The sequence below is a fragment of the Maylandia zebra genome, linkage group LG7 (assembly GCF_041146795.1).
Source record: "Maylandia zebra isolate NMK-2024a linkage group LG7, Mzebra_GT3a, whole genome shotgun sequence".
NCBI classification, from domain to species: domain Eukaryota; kingdom Metazoa; phylum Chordata; class Actinopteri; order Cichliformes; family Cichlidae; genus Maylandia; species Maylandia zebra.
Genome location: NC_135173.1, coordinates 48410694 through 48429104, shown reverse-complemented (window position 1 = coordinate 48429104; position 18411 = coordinate 48410694). Strand labels below are relative to the sequence as shown.

General features: G+C 38.8%; 1 protein-coding gene across 1 annotated transcript in view; it reads left to right on the top strand.

The window, feature by feature from the left end:
• The first annotated feature begins 499 nt into the window (after positions 1-499).
• astn2 (astrotactin 2) overlaps positions 500-18411 on the top strand; it is a 303516-nt gene continuing 285604 nt past the window's right edge. The window contains exon 1 of the mRNA XM_012916877.3: positions 500-923. Coding sequence (XP_012772331.2) covers positions 512-923 — 412 coding nt within the window. The 5' untranslated portion in view covers positions 500-511. The remainder of the gene's footprint in view (positions 924-18411) is intronic.

Genomic DNA, 18411 nt, shown 5'->3' with positions numbered 1-18411 from the left:
TTAACCGTAATCTTTCCGGTCAACTGTACTTTGTTTTCGAGTACCAGTAGAGCTGTCTTTACACTGCCTGCATGGAGAACAAACTGGACAGATGTTCAGCTATAAATTGTTTGTTTAGACGGGATAGCAGCTCTGTCCTCACGTTCAACTCATATAAAGCTGTATTGAAAAAAAAAGTATTATTTTTTTTATTTGTTGTTTAACACTTTATTGTGAACTCAGAAGAAGACTCATCTACTGCTCGTGTTTGTTTAAACACGAACCTGCACTAATAACAAGATACCTCTACCTCGTGTCTGTCTTTTAAAAGACACGTGTTTATCCAAGTGTAAGCAATCTGTTGTCCCCGTGTGAGCACAAATGGATCTGTAAGGAGCCGAAAGATGTCATTCTCACTACACCTGTACTGCCGCCTCCTGGACGGACGCGACTCCTTTGCAGCGACTGTACTATAAGTGAACGGACAGCTTATGAGCCCCACAAAGCGAGAGAACCACACACAAGGAGCGGGATGGCGAGGATATTAGTGCTGCACCTTCGCGTCCTTCTCGTGGGTCTGTTATTAACAGGCTCCTTGACTGTCCAGGCAAACAGAGGGGCGACATCGCCTGACGAGGAAAGGGACAGGGAGAGCGACACGGAGACGCCATGTGAGGTGAAAACCGTCACCGTTTCAACCCTGCCCGTACTCCGGGAGAACGAATTCAGCTTCACCGGCGGAGCCTCGGGGAACGTGGTCGGAGGAGGGGGTGCTGCTGAAGCAGGTGGTGTTGGTGGAGGAGGAACTGGAGGAGGAACTGGAGGAGGAGGAGCAGGAGGAGGGGGGGAATCCAGACTTCTATTATTCGTTAGAACAGACCTACCTGGGCGAATTTCCGTAATGGATGATCTTGACAACACGGCTCTTCCCTACTTCACACTCGGTAAGAACACTGTTGTAGTTCTGTGTTTGCCCTCCATGGCGATAACCGGTCTGTTTGGCTGCACGTTTGTGCGCATAGGCTGTGCACACAGCTATATTTCCAAAAGATACAAATAAAAACAAATCACGCGCTTATACACATTTTGTCCCCGGCGTTAAATCACCTGCTCTACTCTGTTTGAATTTTGTGGCGTGTTCCCCCCCTCCCCCGCCCAAAAAAAATCCCCACCAGTCCAGGTATGAAGAACACGCTTTTCGCTTTCCCTACTCAACTTAAAAACTACGGTATGTAAACGCAAGCCGTGCCACTCGATTTTAAGTGGCACTCTCAAGTTATTCTGCCATCCCTCATTCTTGTTTCGTCCTTCTTTCTGTCTGACTTTCCTATTTCATGGTAAAACATAATTTTAAATTTCATGCATACCCTAAGTATGCTTTCCCAATCAAGGAATGCAATTTGGCCCTGCAAATATGCATGAAATTGGTATTCTCACTTGAGCTCATAACACACGTGTTTTGCAAGACGGTATAACTTTAACTGGATAAAGCACTAGCCTAGAGTTTGTGTCGTTGTCTACATTTAGTCGTTGCAGATTTTAGGGGATGCAAAACATCCCACTTTTTTCTGTTTATTCACACATCCGTGGATAACTGGTTTCTGACAGGTCATCTGATTCTCAGTGAAAGCCTGTGATTTAAAAGTGGTCTTGAATACAGCATTGCTGATTGGATAATCATAGGGAACATAATAGCAGGGAAGTACACCAGTCTTATACCAGTCACAAAAAAACCCAACAACAACTTTGTAACAGGAGCAGAATGAGTATAAAAGGAGCATTACTCATTGTTCATTTTAAGTCTTACAAATCATGTGAGCGATTCATGTTCTCTTGATTTCCCCTTCGCGGTGTAAGTGTGACTGTGTAACAGGATGTAGAGAAAGTATGGAACAGGGATGTTTGTTAAAAGCTTTTAGCCAAACAAAATGAAGTGAAAGGAAGTAATTCCAGAATGATGTAATTTATTCAGTTTGCGATTTGTTCAGATGGCACAGTATCATGGAGAACTTAGCAAAAAGCAGGACGGATAGAAAAATGCAGGGCTTGGAGGAAGTCAGTGATGCGGGGACTGAGAATCCATGAGAACATCTCATTACTGCAGTTTTCAGACAGGAGTTTGCTATCCTCCTTTTTTTCCCTGTTTCCCTGGTCTCAGTTTCATTCTCTGTATGAAGAGTGTCGACTAAACTGGCTGTGTAAAGCAAAGGCGGGCAGGCAGGCTGAGGGCTGGAGCATTAAGCTAGTAAATCACTTTCTATTCTCATTAAGGACAGCCGTTGACTGGTGAGAAAGGCCTCTCTGTCCTCCCAGTCAGCCAGCTAGCAAATTTGCTGCTTCACCCTTTCAGTGCATGAGTACATGCTGTGGAGCAAGAAAACGAGCTTTAATAGGTCCTCATGTGTAATACATATTGAAAGCATTACTCGTGTGCTTTGTGTTTTGAAAAAATTAGATTAAAAAGAAAAAGTGTGGAAAAAGGATTTTTAAAAAAAAAAAAAAAAATGAGACCATTGATTTTAACAAGGCTTTTAAAAAAGATCAACTGAGCATAGAGGCAGAAGTTAAATTAAAAACAATATGTTAAGAAAAGTGCTTAACTCAAAAGGTGTATTTTTACATAGCTGTGAGAAGTTTACAAATACACTTGTCAATACTGTTGCTAATTAAACAGTCATAGTTGTGAAATCTATACTGATAAAAAAAATATATTGTATTTTCTTTTGCTTACAGACCAATCGGATGGTTCAGTCAGGCCTTGTGTTTGTCTTTAATTAGTCAAACCTTTCAGTCTGGCATTCATAATGTGTCATGATAAGCTGCTAGGTGGGTAGGAAAGTACACATGCCAGCAATGTAGAACCACCTTTATATTTGTTAAACCTTTTAATTGTCAGAACTGGGTTAAATGCTGATACTAGATGTCACCTGTGATTTCCCTGTGTCCAGTTTATACCCTATATTGCTTGTTGGTCCACTCAACAGCTCTTTCTTCTTGACAAATGCATTATTGGCTGTTGAGTTTGTGAAATGTTGTTATAGAATTCATAAAATACACTAAATTGTTAACGTCTTGATGCATCCTCAAGACGTTAACAATCATTCCTTTGGGGATTTACTTCCCCAAAGGAATGTCATCATCGTCCAGATGAACAGAATCAACTTTTGGGGATTAAATTGTTAAGAAAAAATGAAATGAGGTTTTATTATCAGAAGTGCATTTATTTCATGCCTCACTGTTTCATCTCACATACTGAATTGTGATTTTCTTATGCTAGAGGAAGGGTGGGGGAACTCCAGTTCTCGAGGGCCGGTGTCCTGCAGGTTTTAGACGTGTCCTTGATCTAACACAGCTGATTTAAATGGCTAAATTACACCCTCAACATGTCCTGAAGTTCTCCAGAGGCCTGGTAATGAACTAATCATTTGATTCAGGTGTGTTGACCCAGGGTGAGATCTAAAACCTGCAGGACACCGGCCCTTGAGGCCTGGAGTTCCCCACCCCTGTGCTAGAGGAAGCTAGAAAAGTTGAATTCTCACCACATACACCATTTATTGTTACGAAGCAATTTATTACCACACTACATCGCATTGCCTTACAGGTGTATGTCTTATCATTTTTTTATATATTCGCCTTTTACATACCCACCAGCTATTATACAGAACTATACAGACTGCAGAGTGTTTTGGATTGATGTACTCACCCAGCAACACTCTCTTTTAGCATCGCTCTTTCAATATTGTTCTAAAACTCTTAGGAAACGCCAACAACACCTCTCGGTGTAAAAGTCAAAGCGGTAAAAGTCTAACACCACAGTCAACACATCCTTCTGTGAAACCAGCACTTGTTATTTATCTTCTTCACATGATTAAGAACAGTGTGATATCTATGATTTTTTTTTAAAATGCCTTCTTTTATGTTGTTGTTGATTTGATGTGGAGATAAGAGAGGCTGTGCTCCAGTTTAAAAGAAAGAAAAAAAACCAAGCCCATATGTCTTGGTACAAGCAGTCAGAGATGACGGAGCAAACATGACTAATTGCAACCGGTACAAACCGGTGTGAAATTGTGTGAAAATGGTATACACTTCCTGAACCCTAAATAGGCGTGGTCAAAAGTGTTGTGAGAGTGGATGAAAGTGTATTGGCTTGTGTTTAAAAAAACAAAACAAAACATGTAATTGACGAAGATATTAGTGCTTGCTAATAATTATCAGGACTTAGTTTGCAAAGAAAAAAGCTTAGTTGGAAAGAACTGTGAAGAATCTGTGCTCAAGTTCACTTCTAACATTGGAAGGAGTAAACTCATAATCTCCTGCTGGTATCCTACGGGTGTAGGGTGGTGTTGAAACCCACGTGACACCCATATGGGAAATGACTCTTAAATGAGCTATCTCATTTCTGAACTGTCTCTGAAGCAGTTTATTACCACCCATAGTAACAATATAATGCGATGAAAATCACCCCCTATTCATTCACATGCTGCTCTTCATATAATGGACAATCAATATTTCAATCAATAGTGAGCAGTAAACTTACATTTCAGCTTTTTAGTGCATCGTAGAATTTTTTTTAGAACATTATAGTAGTATAGTGGATATTGTCAGAAAACAAGCCGTGCGGTGCATTTTAAATAGGGGTGGAATTTCACACACAGCTCATGTCTCCGTTCCATGACATTAGCCATTTGTGACTAAAGCAAACAAATCTGTGATGAAAAACATCTGTGCTGAATTTCTTGTTGCTGGTGTGAAATGGCCTTGTTGTTTGAATTCAGGGGCTAGAGACACATAATGTTAGCCTAACTGGTTAGGATACTACTAGTAAACTAGTCTACCATTGTGCTTTCCACTTTCTCATAACAGCTGGATTTCTGTCGTGCTGGAGTATAACCTGTTAGCAAAATATCACCCGATCCACAACGAGCATAGTCTTGTCTGTTTTGTGGATAATGTCAGATTTCTGATAGTTTTGTCAAACCAAAGTCAGAGGTTATAGGTAAGGAAGGAAAAGGACAGCAAGATTCTTCTCCACCATGGCCTGTCTGCACAGCTTTGATTTATTACCACAAGTGTCTCCGAGAACAGATGAGCAGAAAGGGCAGTGTGGAAGAAGTGCAAGCCTGCTTCTCCTTCACTTTCCTTTTTTTTCCTTAGTCATTTTCATATATATTAGGAAACACATGCTTTCATTTCCAAATGCTTTGACTTTGTGATTTACCAGTGCACCACCATTTTACTTAAAATATGGGCTCTTAATCCCAGTTTTTAATTTAGTTTTTGAATGCCATGTACTGAGCTATCTCACTAATTCATGAAATTGTGTGGCATTGTGCTTGCACGTTCAAGGGAGATAATTCCAAGCTGCTACGCTTTGTCACACGAGATGATCTTCCTTTTTTATTTTACTTGATGTTTTGGGATAGAGAGGAAATCAATACCGCTTGCAACACGGCTGACTCTGTAAACACCTGAAGAGTTAACCTTTTTGAAAAGCTTCGGGCACCTAATGCAAGATTGAAAACGTTTAAATGTCTTCCTGTTCTTTATCATCTGTCCATCATCTTGAACTACAGTACTGTGCCAAACTCATTTTTTGACAGGAATATAGGAAGTAAGTGTAGCAGTTTGTTGAATTACCACAGTATTATTAAAGTATGTACAGCAAAAGCAGAGTTTATATAAAAATAAATATTTAGTATGATTCTATTCTTCAACATAGACTGAGCCCTCCTAGGTAAGCTTTCTTGTAATTTCTTTAAGTAGTTTACAAGAATAGTTCTCCAAGACTCTTGAAAGATATTCAAAGATCTTTTTTAGATGGTGGCTGACTTTTATTCAGTTTTCTGTCAGAATGATCCAATGCTACTTCAATAATGTTGATGTCTGGGGCTCTGGGAGGCCAGTCCATGACTAAAGGTGTTCCATTGTCTGTCCAGGTATGCTTTTACTGCATTGGCTGTGTGTTTGGAATCATTGCCATGCTGAAAAATGAAGCCATAGCCAATCTGGTGCTTTCCGGATTGTATGGCAATATAATGCACTGCAAATGTATGGTATTGCAAATCTGATGCTGCTTTTTTTTTGATCCACGGTGTTTTACAGATGGCTGTAGGGGCTCACTGTTTTACTTCTCCCCTGACTTCCTCCGTACATGGAGGACAATTTGAATGAAAACCTTTACATTTGGACCTGTTGCCACTGATTCAGTTCTTGTGTAATTTATCATACCTCAGCCTTTCCTTTCAGCCATTTCCCTTCCTCAAGAATGGATTCATGACAGCCACTCTTCCACTGAGAACATTTCTGCAAACAGTAGATTTGTCAACTAAAGGTTGCCTCTGAGGTCTAGTTTCAGGTCATTGCTGGATTAAGAGCATGGCTGTTCATCGGCTATGGATAGTTTTCCCGGTTTACCTCTCCGGTGCAAAAGTACCATTTCATGCATCTCAGACTGTGTTATCTGTGAAAATGAAAGAAAAAGCAGCCAATGGAAAAAAGTAAAAAACCCTTTAAAAGCATTTCAGAAAACCTGGAGAACTATTGTTCAAGATCTTAACCCTTTTTTCCCACCCCAATATTATTTTTTATTTTTTTGTCAACCAGCCTTTCCCTATCTCTATAAACAGAGTCATAGCTAACCCCAATCGCTTACACATGGGAGAGACAAAGATTCAGTGGTCGAGTGGGGGGAAAAAGTGTTTTCCCCGTGGCATAGAACATGTACATGCTGCACCACAACTCAATATTATGTCAGGACTCCAGCTTAGCACTGCAGCAGAAGCAATGAAAAGGGGGAAGGGTCAACAGTAGAGATGGGAGTTATTATATGGTGTAGAGTTGAGATAGATGTGTGAGTTTTTGTAAGGACTCTTTTTAATGTTGCATTGCACTTACGTTTGCTTCGGTTTAGATCTAGTGCATTGTGGAAAATTGAAAAGATGCCAATTGATATGCCACGAGTGTAATCCAGTCATACAAACACAACCCATGGTGGATATTGTGAAGGCCAGCAAATTATACGTGTCATCATGTTGCCTGTGATAATAGACCTCTATAGGAGGCTGTCTTTTTAAGATGAATGCTCAACTCATGCAATCTAATGTGTGACGCCCCACCACAGTATTTTCCCTCCTGTCTTTTTTCCATATACAGCAAAATGACAGGATTGCAGAATTGCATAAAAGAAGGCTTAAACTTGGCACTGATCATCAAACCATTCTGACCGGCTTGCTTCTCAACAATTTTTCTGCTATTAATCAGAAGCTATCTTGGGCTGGTAAATGTATAGTATCACTTGACAGGCACTCTGTTATTATTTGCAAATTGTATTTTTCATGTTTTAAAAACAGAAAAAAACACAGAAGGCCTTGCCTCTCTCTCTCTCTTTGGTCAGCTACTTTTTTGCTCTTGAATGTCACAAAGCAATTACAATTATTGCACCGCTGCCATTTTATACCGAGCGTTAAACATAGTCATAGCTTTGAATGTTGTATATATGTATGTATGTACGTATCTATCCATCTTGCTTATTCTCGGTCTCTCTCACTCTCTCTCTCTCTTCCTAAATGACAGACTCAGTAAGTGGAGAACCATGCTCATTTACTTTAATGGTGAGAGACCTTAGGGATGTCACAGGAAGGATGAATGAACTGTGGTCAGTGACCCTTGATTGTTATTGTCCTCCACAGTAACTGTATTTTGTATTGCATTGTTTTACCACCAGTCTCCAGTCTTGCCTTGCAGCACTGGTGGACAGCTTTGATCTCCAGATAATTATTTGATCATTACCATTGCTGAAAGGCGCGCTGTAGTTATCTTTGATGAAATGAACAAAGAACTTGTATGTAAATACCCCTAATGAATGCAATCTTTATTTACTCCCGCTTTCTCTTTCTTTTATATGTGCACAGCAACAACAGACACAATTGTTAATGTGCTTCTCCTATTTTCAGACTTCAGAAAATGCTTGTCAGTTGACCATATGGATGTTTAAAGTCAGTTAGTACTTTCTGGTTGAGTAACTGTTATGGGACATATAAATGCGTAGTTCATAACAAAGCATTTAACGTTTATCAGTACACAGACACATGGTATGAAAACTCTTTGTTTTAATAGACCGAAAGAGCTCTTTTATATAAAGAGTTGCTGGAGTTAAGTGGACTGTTATAGGTGAATTTACTAGTTGTAATTTACTTAAATGCCAAATATGTATACTACTCTGACTGACCTGATAACCATTTCTACAATTACCATTTTACTCAGATCACCAAAAAAAGGTTTCAAAGCTTCAGCGGTAATCCCACTGACTCACCTGTTATGGATCTTTTTATCTAAATTGTATCCAGCACCCTGCATTTATCTAGAATTTACAATGAAAAAATCAAAAGCAACCCGAACCTCTTCAGCAGTAAGAGTTTGATTGCTACCTGCTGTCTATTTGATTAATTTCCACTAACATAATGCTTCAGTCAGCCTTTTTCTACATGATTTTATAGCTTCCATTGTAAGTTTGAGTTCAGCCCCTGAGTTGTTTCATGTGGCTGTACCTCCCCCTTTAATTCCACAACTGCTTATCTTGATATGTAAAGCTGTACTAGAATCAAAGGATAGGCTGGATGGTGTAGCTAACAAGAGAGCATGCCGCAAGCTGATTCCCAAAAGATTCATAAACTTGCTACTTGTATACTGTAGAGAGGCTTTTTAGTCTGTGCACTGAATGCTTAATGTGACACTGATTTATAAAAGCAATTCCATTTAGTTGCTCTTTTTGCTCCTTGGGCTCCTCTGGTGTATCCCTACCACATAATAGAAGCCCCCCTGTGACAAAAACTGTAATGCATTTGCTCTCTTAGTAAAATATTTTTTTAATGCAAGCCAGACATTTGGGGCACAGGGACCATGGGATAAATCCATCAACGTACACACAGTAGCTTTAAAAACAAGCTTGATATATAGACATGTTGAATATTTCAAGTTTCCTGGCTGCGTTTCTTTAAGTTATTTGAATTTCGCAGCTATTACCAAATGTGGTCAAATTGAAACTCAATTTCTGGCTTTCCATTATGTGATTATTAGTTTTCTTTAACTTCATGTTGAGTCCATCGATCTGAGCGGATAATTTTTACTGCTATCAGCATGTGATAGTTTTTTTTTTTTTTCTCTCTCAGTATTATTATTTCAGTATTAAAGTTGGGCAGATCGATACTAATGTGTACCACCATGACGTTTAATTTTGTGAATTGATCCCCACATAAAAAAATATCAATACAAAATATTTTCTCTGACTCAGAATTGCGTTATTTAATGAAAGTAAATTGGTATTTGGGGCTTAAACTCTAAACAAAAGAAGTGCAGCAGAGATGGGGGAATTATAATTTTTTTCCCGAGCTTTCTCATTGACACAAACACATTCAGAAATAGACAAACAGGCAGAAAAGCAATAAGTGCCTGAATGTTGCTGCCAGCTCAAGTGATCGTGACAGGCATAGCTGGACTGGCCATCGGGCATACCGGGCATTTGCCCAGTATGCTCGATGGTGATTTTATGTTTTTATGGGCCGATGTTTTTTTGTTTGTTTGTTTGGGTTTTTTTTGTAAACAATGAAAGGTGGTGGATTGGCCAACTGGTCATGATCGACTCTGGGCTGGACAAATTACAGCCGATGAGGGCGAACTTTAAAGTTCCGTATTGAGGTAAAAAAGAAACATGATTTGTCCCATACTTCAGCTACAATGAAAAAAGACAAAAACCTGGAGGTATTCTGTGTCTTTACTTGTTGCCTCTTGTTCTCTCATTCTCCCGTCTCTCTCGTTTGTTTATCACCCACTTTGCGCCAGAAAGAGGAAACCAGTGGAGGTTGCGCTAAACAACAGCAGCACGTTTAAGCTTGATAAGCTATTGTTAGAATTGATTTGATATTACTTTCTAGTATTCAGCTGATGTTTGCTGGAGCCACAGCCATAAAAGCTGCTGGTCATGATCGGTTTGGATATGTGGTGAGAGAGAAACGTGAAGATGAAACCAGGAGATGTCCTTACTGAATCATCAGAGCTGAACAGGTGATGGAGAAACAGGTTTACCTTTTGGGTGACACGAATGAGTTGAAGGGAAGTTATGAACTGTTTCTGAGAGACAAATAACACCAGGATCCTTTTCTATGTAGCTGACAGCTGGTAACTGTGCAGGGGCGGGTCTAGCAAAGTTTTGCCAGGGGGCCAGGTAGGGCATTAACAGGGAAAGGGGGGCACAAGGAAATACTTTCTTATTCTCATTTCAAATGTCTAGTTTTTAATAAATAATTATCTGAATCAAGTTTTCATCTGATGTACAATGTATAGAAATCTATTACTGTATGTAGTAAATATTAAGTTTAATATAACCCTAGTAAGCTGAAGTACTTTTTCCTTTGGGAAGGTACTATCTGTGCAGTATGCAATTCTGTTGATGAAAGATGCTGAATCTATTTAATTATTGTAGAAAAATAATTGGTTTCTGTGCATTTGTTTTACACGTGCATTAAATTAAAGTCTATTACATCGATTAAGCATCATAAGGCGGAGGGTGGGGGGTGATTTTTTTTTTTTTTTTTCTCGCTGGGAGTTGGCAACCCTATTAATTAGGTTGTTTAATATTTCCACTAAATACTGTTTAGAATGCCAGAATAGGGAGGTGACGTAGGTTTAAGTTTATTAGATTGATACATATATACCAACAAGACAGTGTACATCACTGTCACAACAGCGTTTGTTTTCATTCAAAGGCTTTATGCCTTTTCGTATACCTGGCGGGCCGGTCTCTAGTCAAAATGGCCAGGCTGATTTTTTGCCCCAGTCCAGCCCTGCTGACAGGTGTTGGGTTATATGCTTCCATTCACCACATCGGCATTTTAATCAAGTCAAATGTTTAGATTTAACAGTCCTTAAAGAGCATCCTTGTAAAGATAAAACCTAAACACTTTAATTCGAAGAACATCTTGTTCTTGTCTATTTTTTAAGAATATAGAGATTTTTGTTGCATTATAAAATAAGTTCTGCTGAACACATTGTAAAAACATGCTAAAAATGGATAAAACATCTGCACACCAAATGACACCAGAGAAACAACCTAAGAGTAGAGAGCAATAATGAGCATTGTCTTTCCCTTAAGGGGGAATGTATTCATATTTCAATTATGCGTTTGGAAGCAATAGCCTGGAAATGCACAGTTTATCCTCATGTTAGAGCTCAAGAGCTGGTGGAATTTCTTTTGCCATTTGTGTTTTTCTAATTATGTTCAAGTTTTAACTTATCTTCAAAAAGCCAGTATGAGGTCGCTGTGTAACATACTAGTGAAGGAGCTTCTGACTTATGGAATACCTGCTTATACCTACAATCTTCTGTAAAGCTACTGTGAAATTTTGTTGCTGGTGTGCAAAGCAGAAAAAAAGCATTTGATCACCAGTGCTTGCGACTGAAGTATCCTCTCTCTTTAGCATTGTTTACATGCCAGTGTGGCAACAAAGCCCACTTAAGTATGTCTTGATTAAAATGACAAGTGTGAAATAGAAAGCAGAAAACTGCCAAAAACAGTGCATGAAGTGATTAGGGTTTGGTGATTGTTTACCCGTACTGTTTTATTAGGGTTCGGTGGTGAACATTTTCTAATTTCAAAGTTCTTTATGTGTAATCTTTATTTGATAGCTGTTGCAGTCTCCAAAATAATGTAGTAACAGTTTAAGATAATGTGAGAGTCTGCATCAAACCATCCAGAAAACTTGTTTTCCCCAGAACCGAGCTCACTGGGACACCACCATCTCTGGCTTCAAACAGACTGAAAAGCATCTAAATATCCTCCTACTGGTTGACAGGTTAGTGGGAGAAAGCCCACTTTCACTCTTTTTGAGCTCTGATTGTTCTTTCTCCTACTTGTTCCTCCTGCCTTCATGCACAGTCTATGTTGTTCACCAAACCTTGTTTTGTTATACTCTGTTTTATTTTTTCTCATCCTAACAGACAAATTATACAGTCCACATTTCAGTTTTCAAAAGATTCAGCATTTTTTGAAATCTATTTCTGAAAATAGATTATGTCTATTTTTTCCCTTTATCTTAAAACTGCACAGTGTATGTTTTTAGTATCGATTGTATAGTATATAAGAGTTCATTATCATATCATATTGGAGATGCGCTTATATAGTCTTGACTAACCTAGTTAATAGAATTATCTGAATAGGGTTTTTGTTTTGCAAGCATGACAGGCAGTGTGTGTTTCAAAGAGGAAGACGGGAGTCATTGTTCATATAAGCTGGTCACAATGATGTTTAAGACCCATAAAATTTGATTCCCTCCAGAATTGGTGCTGCACCTTGGAAATGTGCCAGTTCTGCACTGCTCGCTACCTCATGGTTCCTACAAAAGATTTTAAACCTTTTATCCATGCTGGTATGTTTGTACCTATTTCCATTCCCTTCAAGTTGTACAATCTTTTAGATTTCCTTTCAGATAAAGCACATGCTCCATTAATCTCCCCTCAGCTGATGAGTTCCCTCCCACAGTTTTTTCTAATGCTCCATCATGCACATCTCTCAGAGTTCCTGGTAGAACTGGCTTTATCTGCACAGAGATACATGTTCTAACTCTCTTCTTTTATAGTTGTCTGGATGAATAATGTTGTTCCACTGACTTTTTCCGAAACAAAACAAAGATATCCATAGGTTGTACAAAGAAGATTTATTTAACAGAAAAGTATAATAATATCTGTCCTGCAACAATAACTACATTATCAACATATACAATATGAACGTTATCTCAGTAATTTTAGTTTTCCTCAATATTTTCACATTATCTAAGGTGATCCCAGGAGAAACACTGGGGTTTTCTACACCACTGTGAGACTCCGGCAGAGCTCCTAATTGTTTCAGCACTCTGAATTAAACGATATCTGGGCAAAGACTTGCATGTGGCGGTCACTGTTTACAGTCCATCTATGAGTACAGATCAATTAAAAACAAGATAAAAGAAAAGAAACCACAAACAACACAAAGGTAAATTGTCATCAGATGATAGCAGATGGGTTTGAGATTGCATTTTGTCCATTCCTTGAGGTCCCGACTTTATACCTGCGTGAAGCCAAAGCCTCCTCAAATTTAATTTGAGCAAACAGATTCCAGAAAGATTCAAGCCAGTGCTGTTCTTTGCCTACAGATTATGCATATTCATATGCAGATATCCACTTATGAAAATCAGTACAGAACAGAGGAGTTTGCAGCATATCAATGCACTTCTGATAAGACTTGTGGGAATACAGGCATTTGGTCTAACACATTGTATGCTTATCCAGTGATAGCTCATTGGTATGTCATGGCTGTATCGCACTCGCCTCCATTTAGAGGCACAGCACACGGCATGCATTTTTTTTCTGGTATTTTGTCTGCTTTGGATTAGCTCTAATCTAACAGCAATTACCCTTAGATGTGTAACACAGCAGAACATGCTCTCCTGAGGTCAATGGTAGGTCATGTGTCTTCAGAGTGGTTAAGTGCATCATCAAGGTGAACAATACACACACGCTGATCTGCAGCCATTAATTTGTCGTGTTTTGTGGTTGTTTATACATTAAATCCTTATATGCATTTAAGGGAACGTTCCTCATCATTTTTTTCCGAGTAGGTGTTTATTTATTTGCTAAAACTGAGTTTATCTAATTTCAAAGCAGATGACTACACAAATTGCATTTGAATTTTTAAAAAAGTGTTGATAGTTTATATGCATGTAGAAAGATTCTCCTTCCATCTGTTTAACAGTATAACACATTCAGAGGGAGCCTGAGGAAAAAAATATGTTATATGTCTGGTTGTAATGTTAATTTCCCCTCCTTAAATAAATTAATCACACATTGTGGAAGGGAGAAAAATGGTGAGATCTGTAGCCAATTAGAGGAATTATGATGGCCGAATTCCAATAGGGAGGAGGATTCATATTCTATGCAGAGTTCTTCCTCCAGAGCCACTTGACATTTTTAGAAATGTATTTTTTTATGTTGCAGCTCTGCATTCTTGTTTTTCTTTTTTTTTTCTTTTTTTTAAAAAAAAGTGGTTCTCCAGCTTACTGTGATCACATAGATAAGCAGATATGCAGATACTGGTTATAAAGCACTTTTTGGACTTTCAACAGAAAGTAACAGTCATAAATATAGACATTATTAAAGATAATAATTTTCATTCCCAGCTGTAATAGAGTTGGAACCTACTAATCTCATCTGCAGTGCCCTTTTAAAATTGGAATATAAAAAGCAAACAATAGTTCCCAATAGAAGCTACCAGGGTGCCGTAGACAAGAAGATATAATTAATTTGACAAGCAGTTTTAATGACACTACACTGCATGACAAAAGTTATTTAGTATTTCCATTGTGTTTTGGTGTAGACTTTGATGTTCCTGTGCTTTGGTGTTCCAGATTGCACATAAAAGGCCTAGCTGGTCAGAGTTTATTATGCATGAACCACTTGGGGTTACCACTTCACTACACACTAACTAGGATTGTAAATTTTCCTACAATTATTAATTTTGTTTTGTTTGTTTTTTTCATAATACAGATGTTTTTTTATAACTGTGAATGCACTTTGAACCTTTATGTGTTCATGTGAGTTTGATGCTGTCAGTGCAGGTTAATTTCCTCAATCACATTACCTGTTCCACTTACACCAAACATCTATATTAAAAACTGAATCTGCAGTTATGTCTCCTCTAAAATATTTTGTTAGCTGGACGGGCCTGGGTGGATTTTCATCAGCTCAAACACAGCAGTATTGTAGGAATAATGTAAAACAGGAAAAATCCTGGAATGGAGTATAGTTAGCAACACCACAGAAAGTGAAACAGACTGCACACACACACACACACACACACACACACACACACACACACACACACACACACGCGCACACACACACTTGTTTTCATATCTTAGTGAGGACTTGATGCTTTCCCTAGCCGCTTACCCTAACGATAACCATCAGAAATGAATGCCTAATCCTAACCTTCAGCCTAAACCTAACCATAACCTAATTGTAATTCTGACACTAAAACCACATTTTGAGCCTCAAAAAATGCCTTAAAACTCGTGGGGACTGTTGGTCCCCACAAGTATAGTAGCATGCCAATTTTCTGTCCTCACAAAGACATCTAAACATGTACACACACACACACACACACACACACACACACACATATTTCTAGTGCACAAGTTCGTCAATGTCTGAATGCTTTAGTTTTTTGTATGAAAGATTGTTAGCTCTCTCTTACATGGGGTATTTGCTCATGTGTACTGTTGCTTTTGATGTCAGTTAATTCTAAGTATCTGCTAGGATTGCTGGGACAAACATTTTTTGCTTGATCACATCCTCCTGCACCTCTGGACCATTTTCAGTACAGCTTTAAATTTTAGATGTCTTAGTGGAAGTGCCATCCTGGCCCCTTGCACTTGTACCTCTGCAAAACTGCTGGCTCTCCTACAGAGTTTCAAAACAGTGATCTTTCATCCCCTTCTGGAAGTCTTGAAGAAATGAATGTGTGGATGAAGTGGATGAGGCAAATCTGTTGAGTTGTTCAGATAGTGAGCAATGATTTTGTAACCAAAAACAAATCTGCTTTTTCAGTGGGCTCTATGCCAGCATATGATTTCACACTGACATGTACAGCATTTCAAGTTGTTTCCACTGAAAATCATACTGACAGTGTCTACCTCCACTTGTCCCTGTGTGCAGGTTCTTTGAGGAGATTATGTTGAATCAGCTAAATTTATTTTAGTAATTTAATGGTTTGTTCCCCTAATCTGTTGATCATACCTTCTGTTTGAATAACATTTTACTTTATGAGTTATTGATCTGGGAAGTTTGAAACTGTGAATATTCTCCCAGTTGAACCGCAATGGCAGAGCATTTTATAGTGTAGGGAGAAAAGAAAGTCTGTTATTGTGGGTTCCTGCACTACTGTCTCATGCAGAAATAATCTAAATAATAAAAGAATGTGCAGAAATTAATAAAAATTTGCAAAAGTTTTGTCAGTATAGTGAAACACTGGCTCTATATAGATATTTTTTCCTCTTTGGCTACTAATTGGCTATGTAATAATTAGACTGGTGAAGATGTTTTTAGTACGTTGTATTTTGTCTATTTTTGTGTGTATGTTGCAAATTATTTATCCTCTCAGGGTTGACAAAGGTTTTTAGCAATAATATATTGAACTATTAGTTTTGCTTGGGTATGTCAATACCACCTCAATATAACCTATGTAGCAATTATGTATTTTATTATTTAATAATTAAATATATGGACATTTTCCAGATTTACACAAGCCATCATAAATTCCTTTGTGTGGTGTGCATCTTCCACTCTTTAGTTCAACAGTGTGATTATTGTTCCGTAACATAACCGCAATCAGGACAAATGCACTATTAACTCTGTAATGAGACAGCTCAACAAACAGAATTAATGGGACCATTCAAAATGGCAATCTCCAGCTTTCAACACTTAGTTAGGCTTGTAAGTATGGATGTCAGAGTCAGGCCTTAGCTAAAGAGAAAGAGTGCCACTGTGGAGTTATTTTTTTGACCCTACCTTTCAGACAGTGTTGTTATTTAATGCCTTTGAAACTCAGTAAACTGTGTGGGTATGGCTTAAGGAAGAAAAAAAAAAGAGTACACATATTTTTCCACTTTAGTATAAAACTTACAGCATAGTGGCTTGCAAAAGTATTCGGCCCCCTTGAATTTTCCCACATTTTGTCACATTACAGCCACAAACATGAATCAATTTTATTGGAATTCCACGTGAAAGACCAATACAAAGTGGTGTACACGTGAGAAGTGGAACGAAAATCATACATGATTCCAAACATTTTTTACAAATAAATAACTGCAAAGTGGGGTGTGCATAATTATTCAGCCCCCTGAGTCAAAACTTTGTAGAACCACCTCTTGCTGCAGTTACAGATGCCAGTCTTTTAGGCTATGTCTCTACCAGCTTTGCACATCTAGAGACTGAAATCCTTGCCCATTCTTCTTTGCAAAACAGCTCCAGCTCAGTCAGATTAGATGGACAGCGTTTGTGAACAGCAGTTTTCAGATCCTGCCACAGATTCACGATTGGATTTAGATCTGGACTTTGACTGGGCCATTCTAACAAATGGATATGTTTTGTTTTAAACCATTCCATTGTTGCCCTGGCTTTATGTTTGGGGTCGTTGTCCTGCTGGAAGGTGGACCTCCGCCCCAGTCTCAAGTCTTTTGCAGACTCCAAGAGGTTTTCTTCCAAGATTGCCCTGTATTTGGCTCCATCCATCTTCCCATCAACTCTGACCAGCTTCCCTGTCCCTGCTGAAGAGAAGCATGATGCTGCCACCACCATATTTGACAGGGGGGATGGTGTGTTCAGAGTGATGTGCAGTGTTAGTTTTCTGGCACACATAGCGTTTTGCATTTTGGCCGAAAAGTTCCATTTTGGTCTCATCTGACCAGATCACCTTCTTCCACATGTTTGCTGTGTCCCCCACGTGGCTTGTGGCAAACTGCAAACGGGACTTCTTATGGTTTTCTGTTAACAATGGCTTTCTTCTTGCCACTCTTCCATAAAGGCCAACTTTGTGCAGTGCACAACTAATAGTTGTCTTATGGACAGATTCCCCCACCTGAGCTGTAGATCTCTGCAGCTCGTCCAGAGTCACCATGGGCCTCTTGGCTGCTGTTAAGGTTCAAAATTGAGGAGGGAGAGTACAAACCACTCATGGTCCAGAGGATCTTGGTCCAACAATGATTTTAATGAACACACGTGTGGGAAGACACTCTGTACGCAGACAGCCAGTAGTCCTCGACTTAATCAAAGCATGAACAGATATTTTATAGCATCAGGGTTTGTTTACTGACGCCCCTTCATGCGTCACCGATACATTTTATACATAGATCAGATCAACATCACCATGACTTTTCACCCAGAAAATCATCTTCTATTTTTATGGCTGGTACTTTCCGTTCTTGTCTCAAAGTGAATTGTTCCTCTTTCTTGTCGAGACATAACTAATCTCTCCTCTAAATAAATGTTTTAACCAAGAACCTCTACTAAACATAATAACTGTGTGCATAAGCATCTTAAGGCCTTCTTAAAGCTATCTGTTACTCTGTTAAGGCAATGATCATTTTGAATAACCTAGTAATTCAAATGGCCTCGTCTGGCCTGCTCCTCAAAATAACTTCCTGCTTCTGCAACTCTCTGCAAGCCTGTTTCCTGTCAGCCTGTGACTTTTAGCTTTTCTGAAAGACACACACTGTTCAACCCCTGAATGCAATATAAACTCCAGATTATTTTATTAATGCAATGGTAATGATGACAATTATTTAACAATAGCAGTAAAATAATTTCCCTGCTCCACACTCCCTCTCTCGACCTCTGGAACACCAGAGG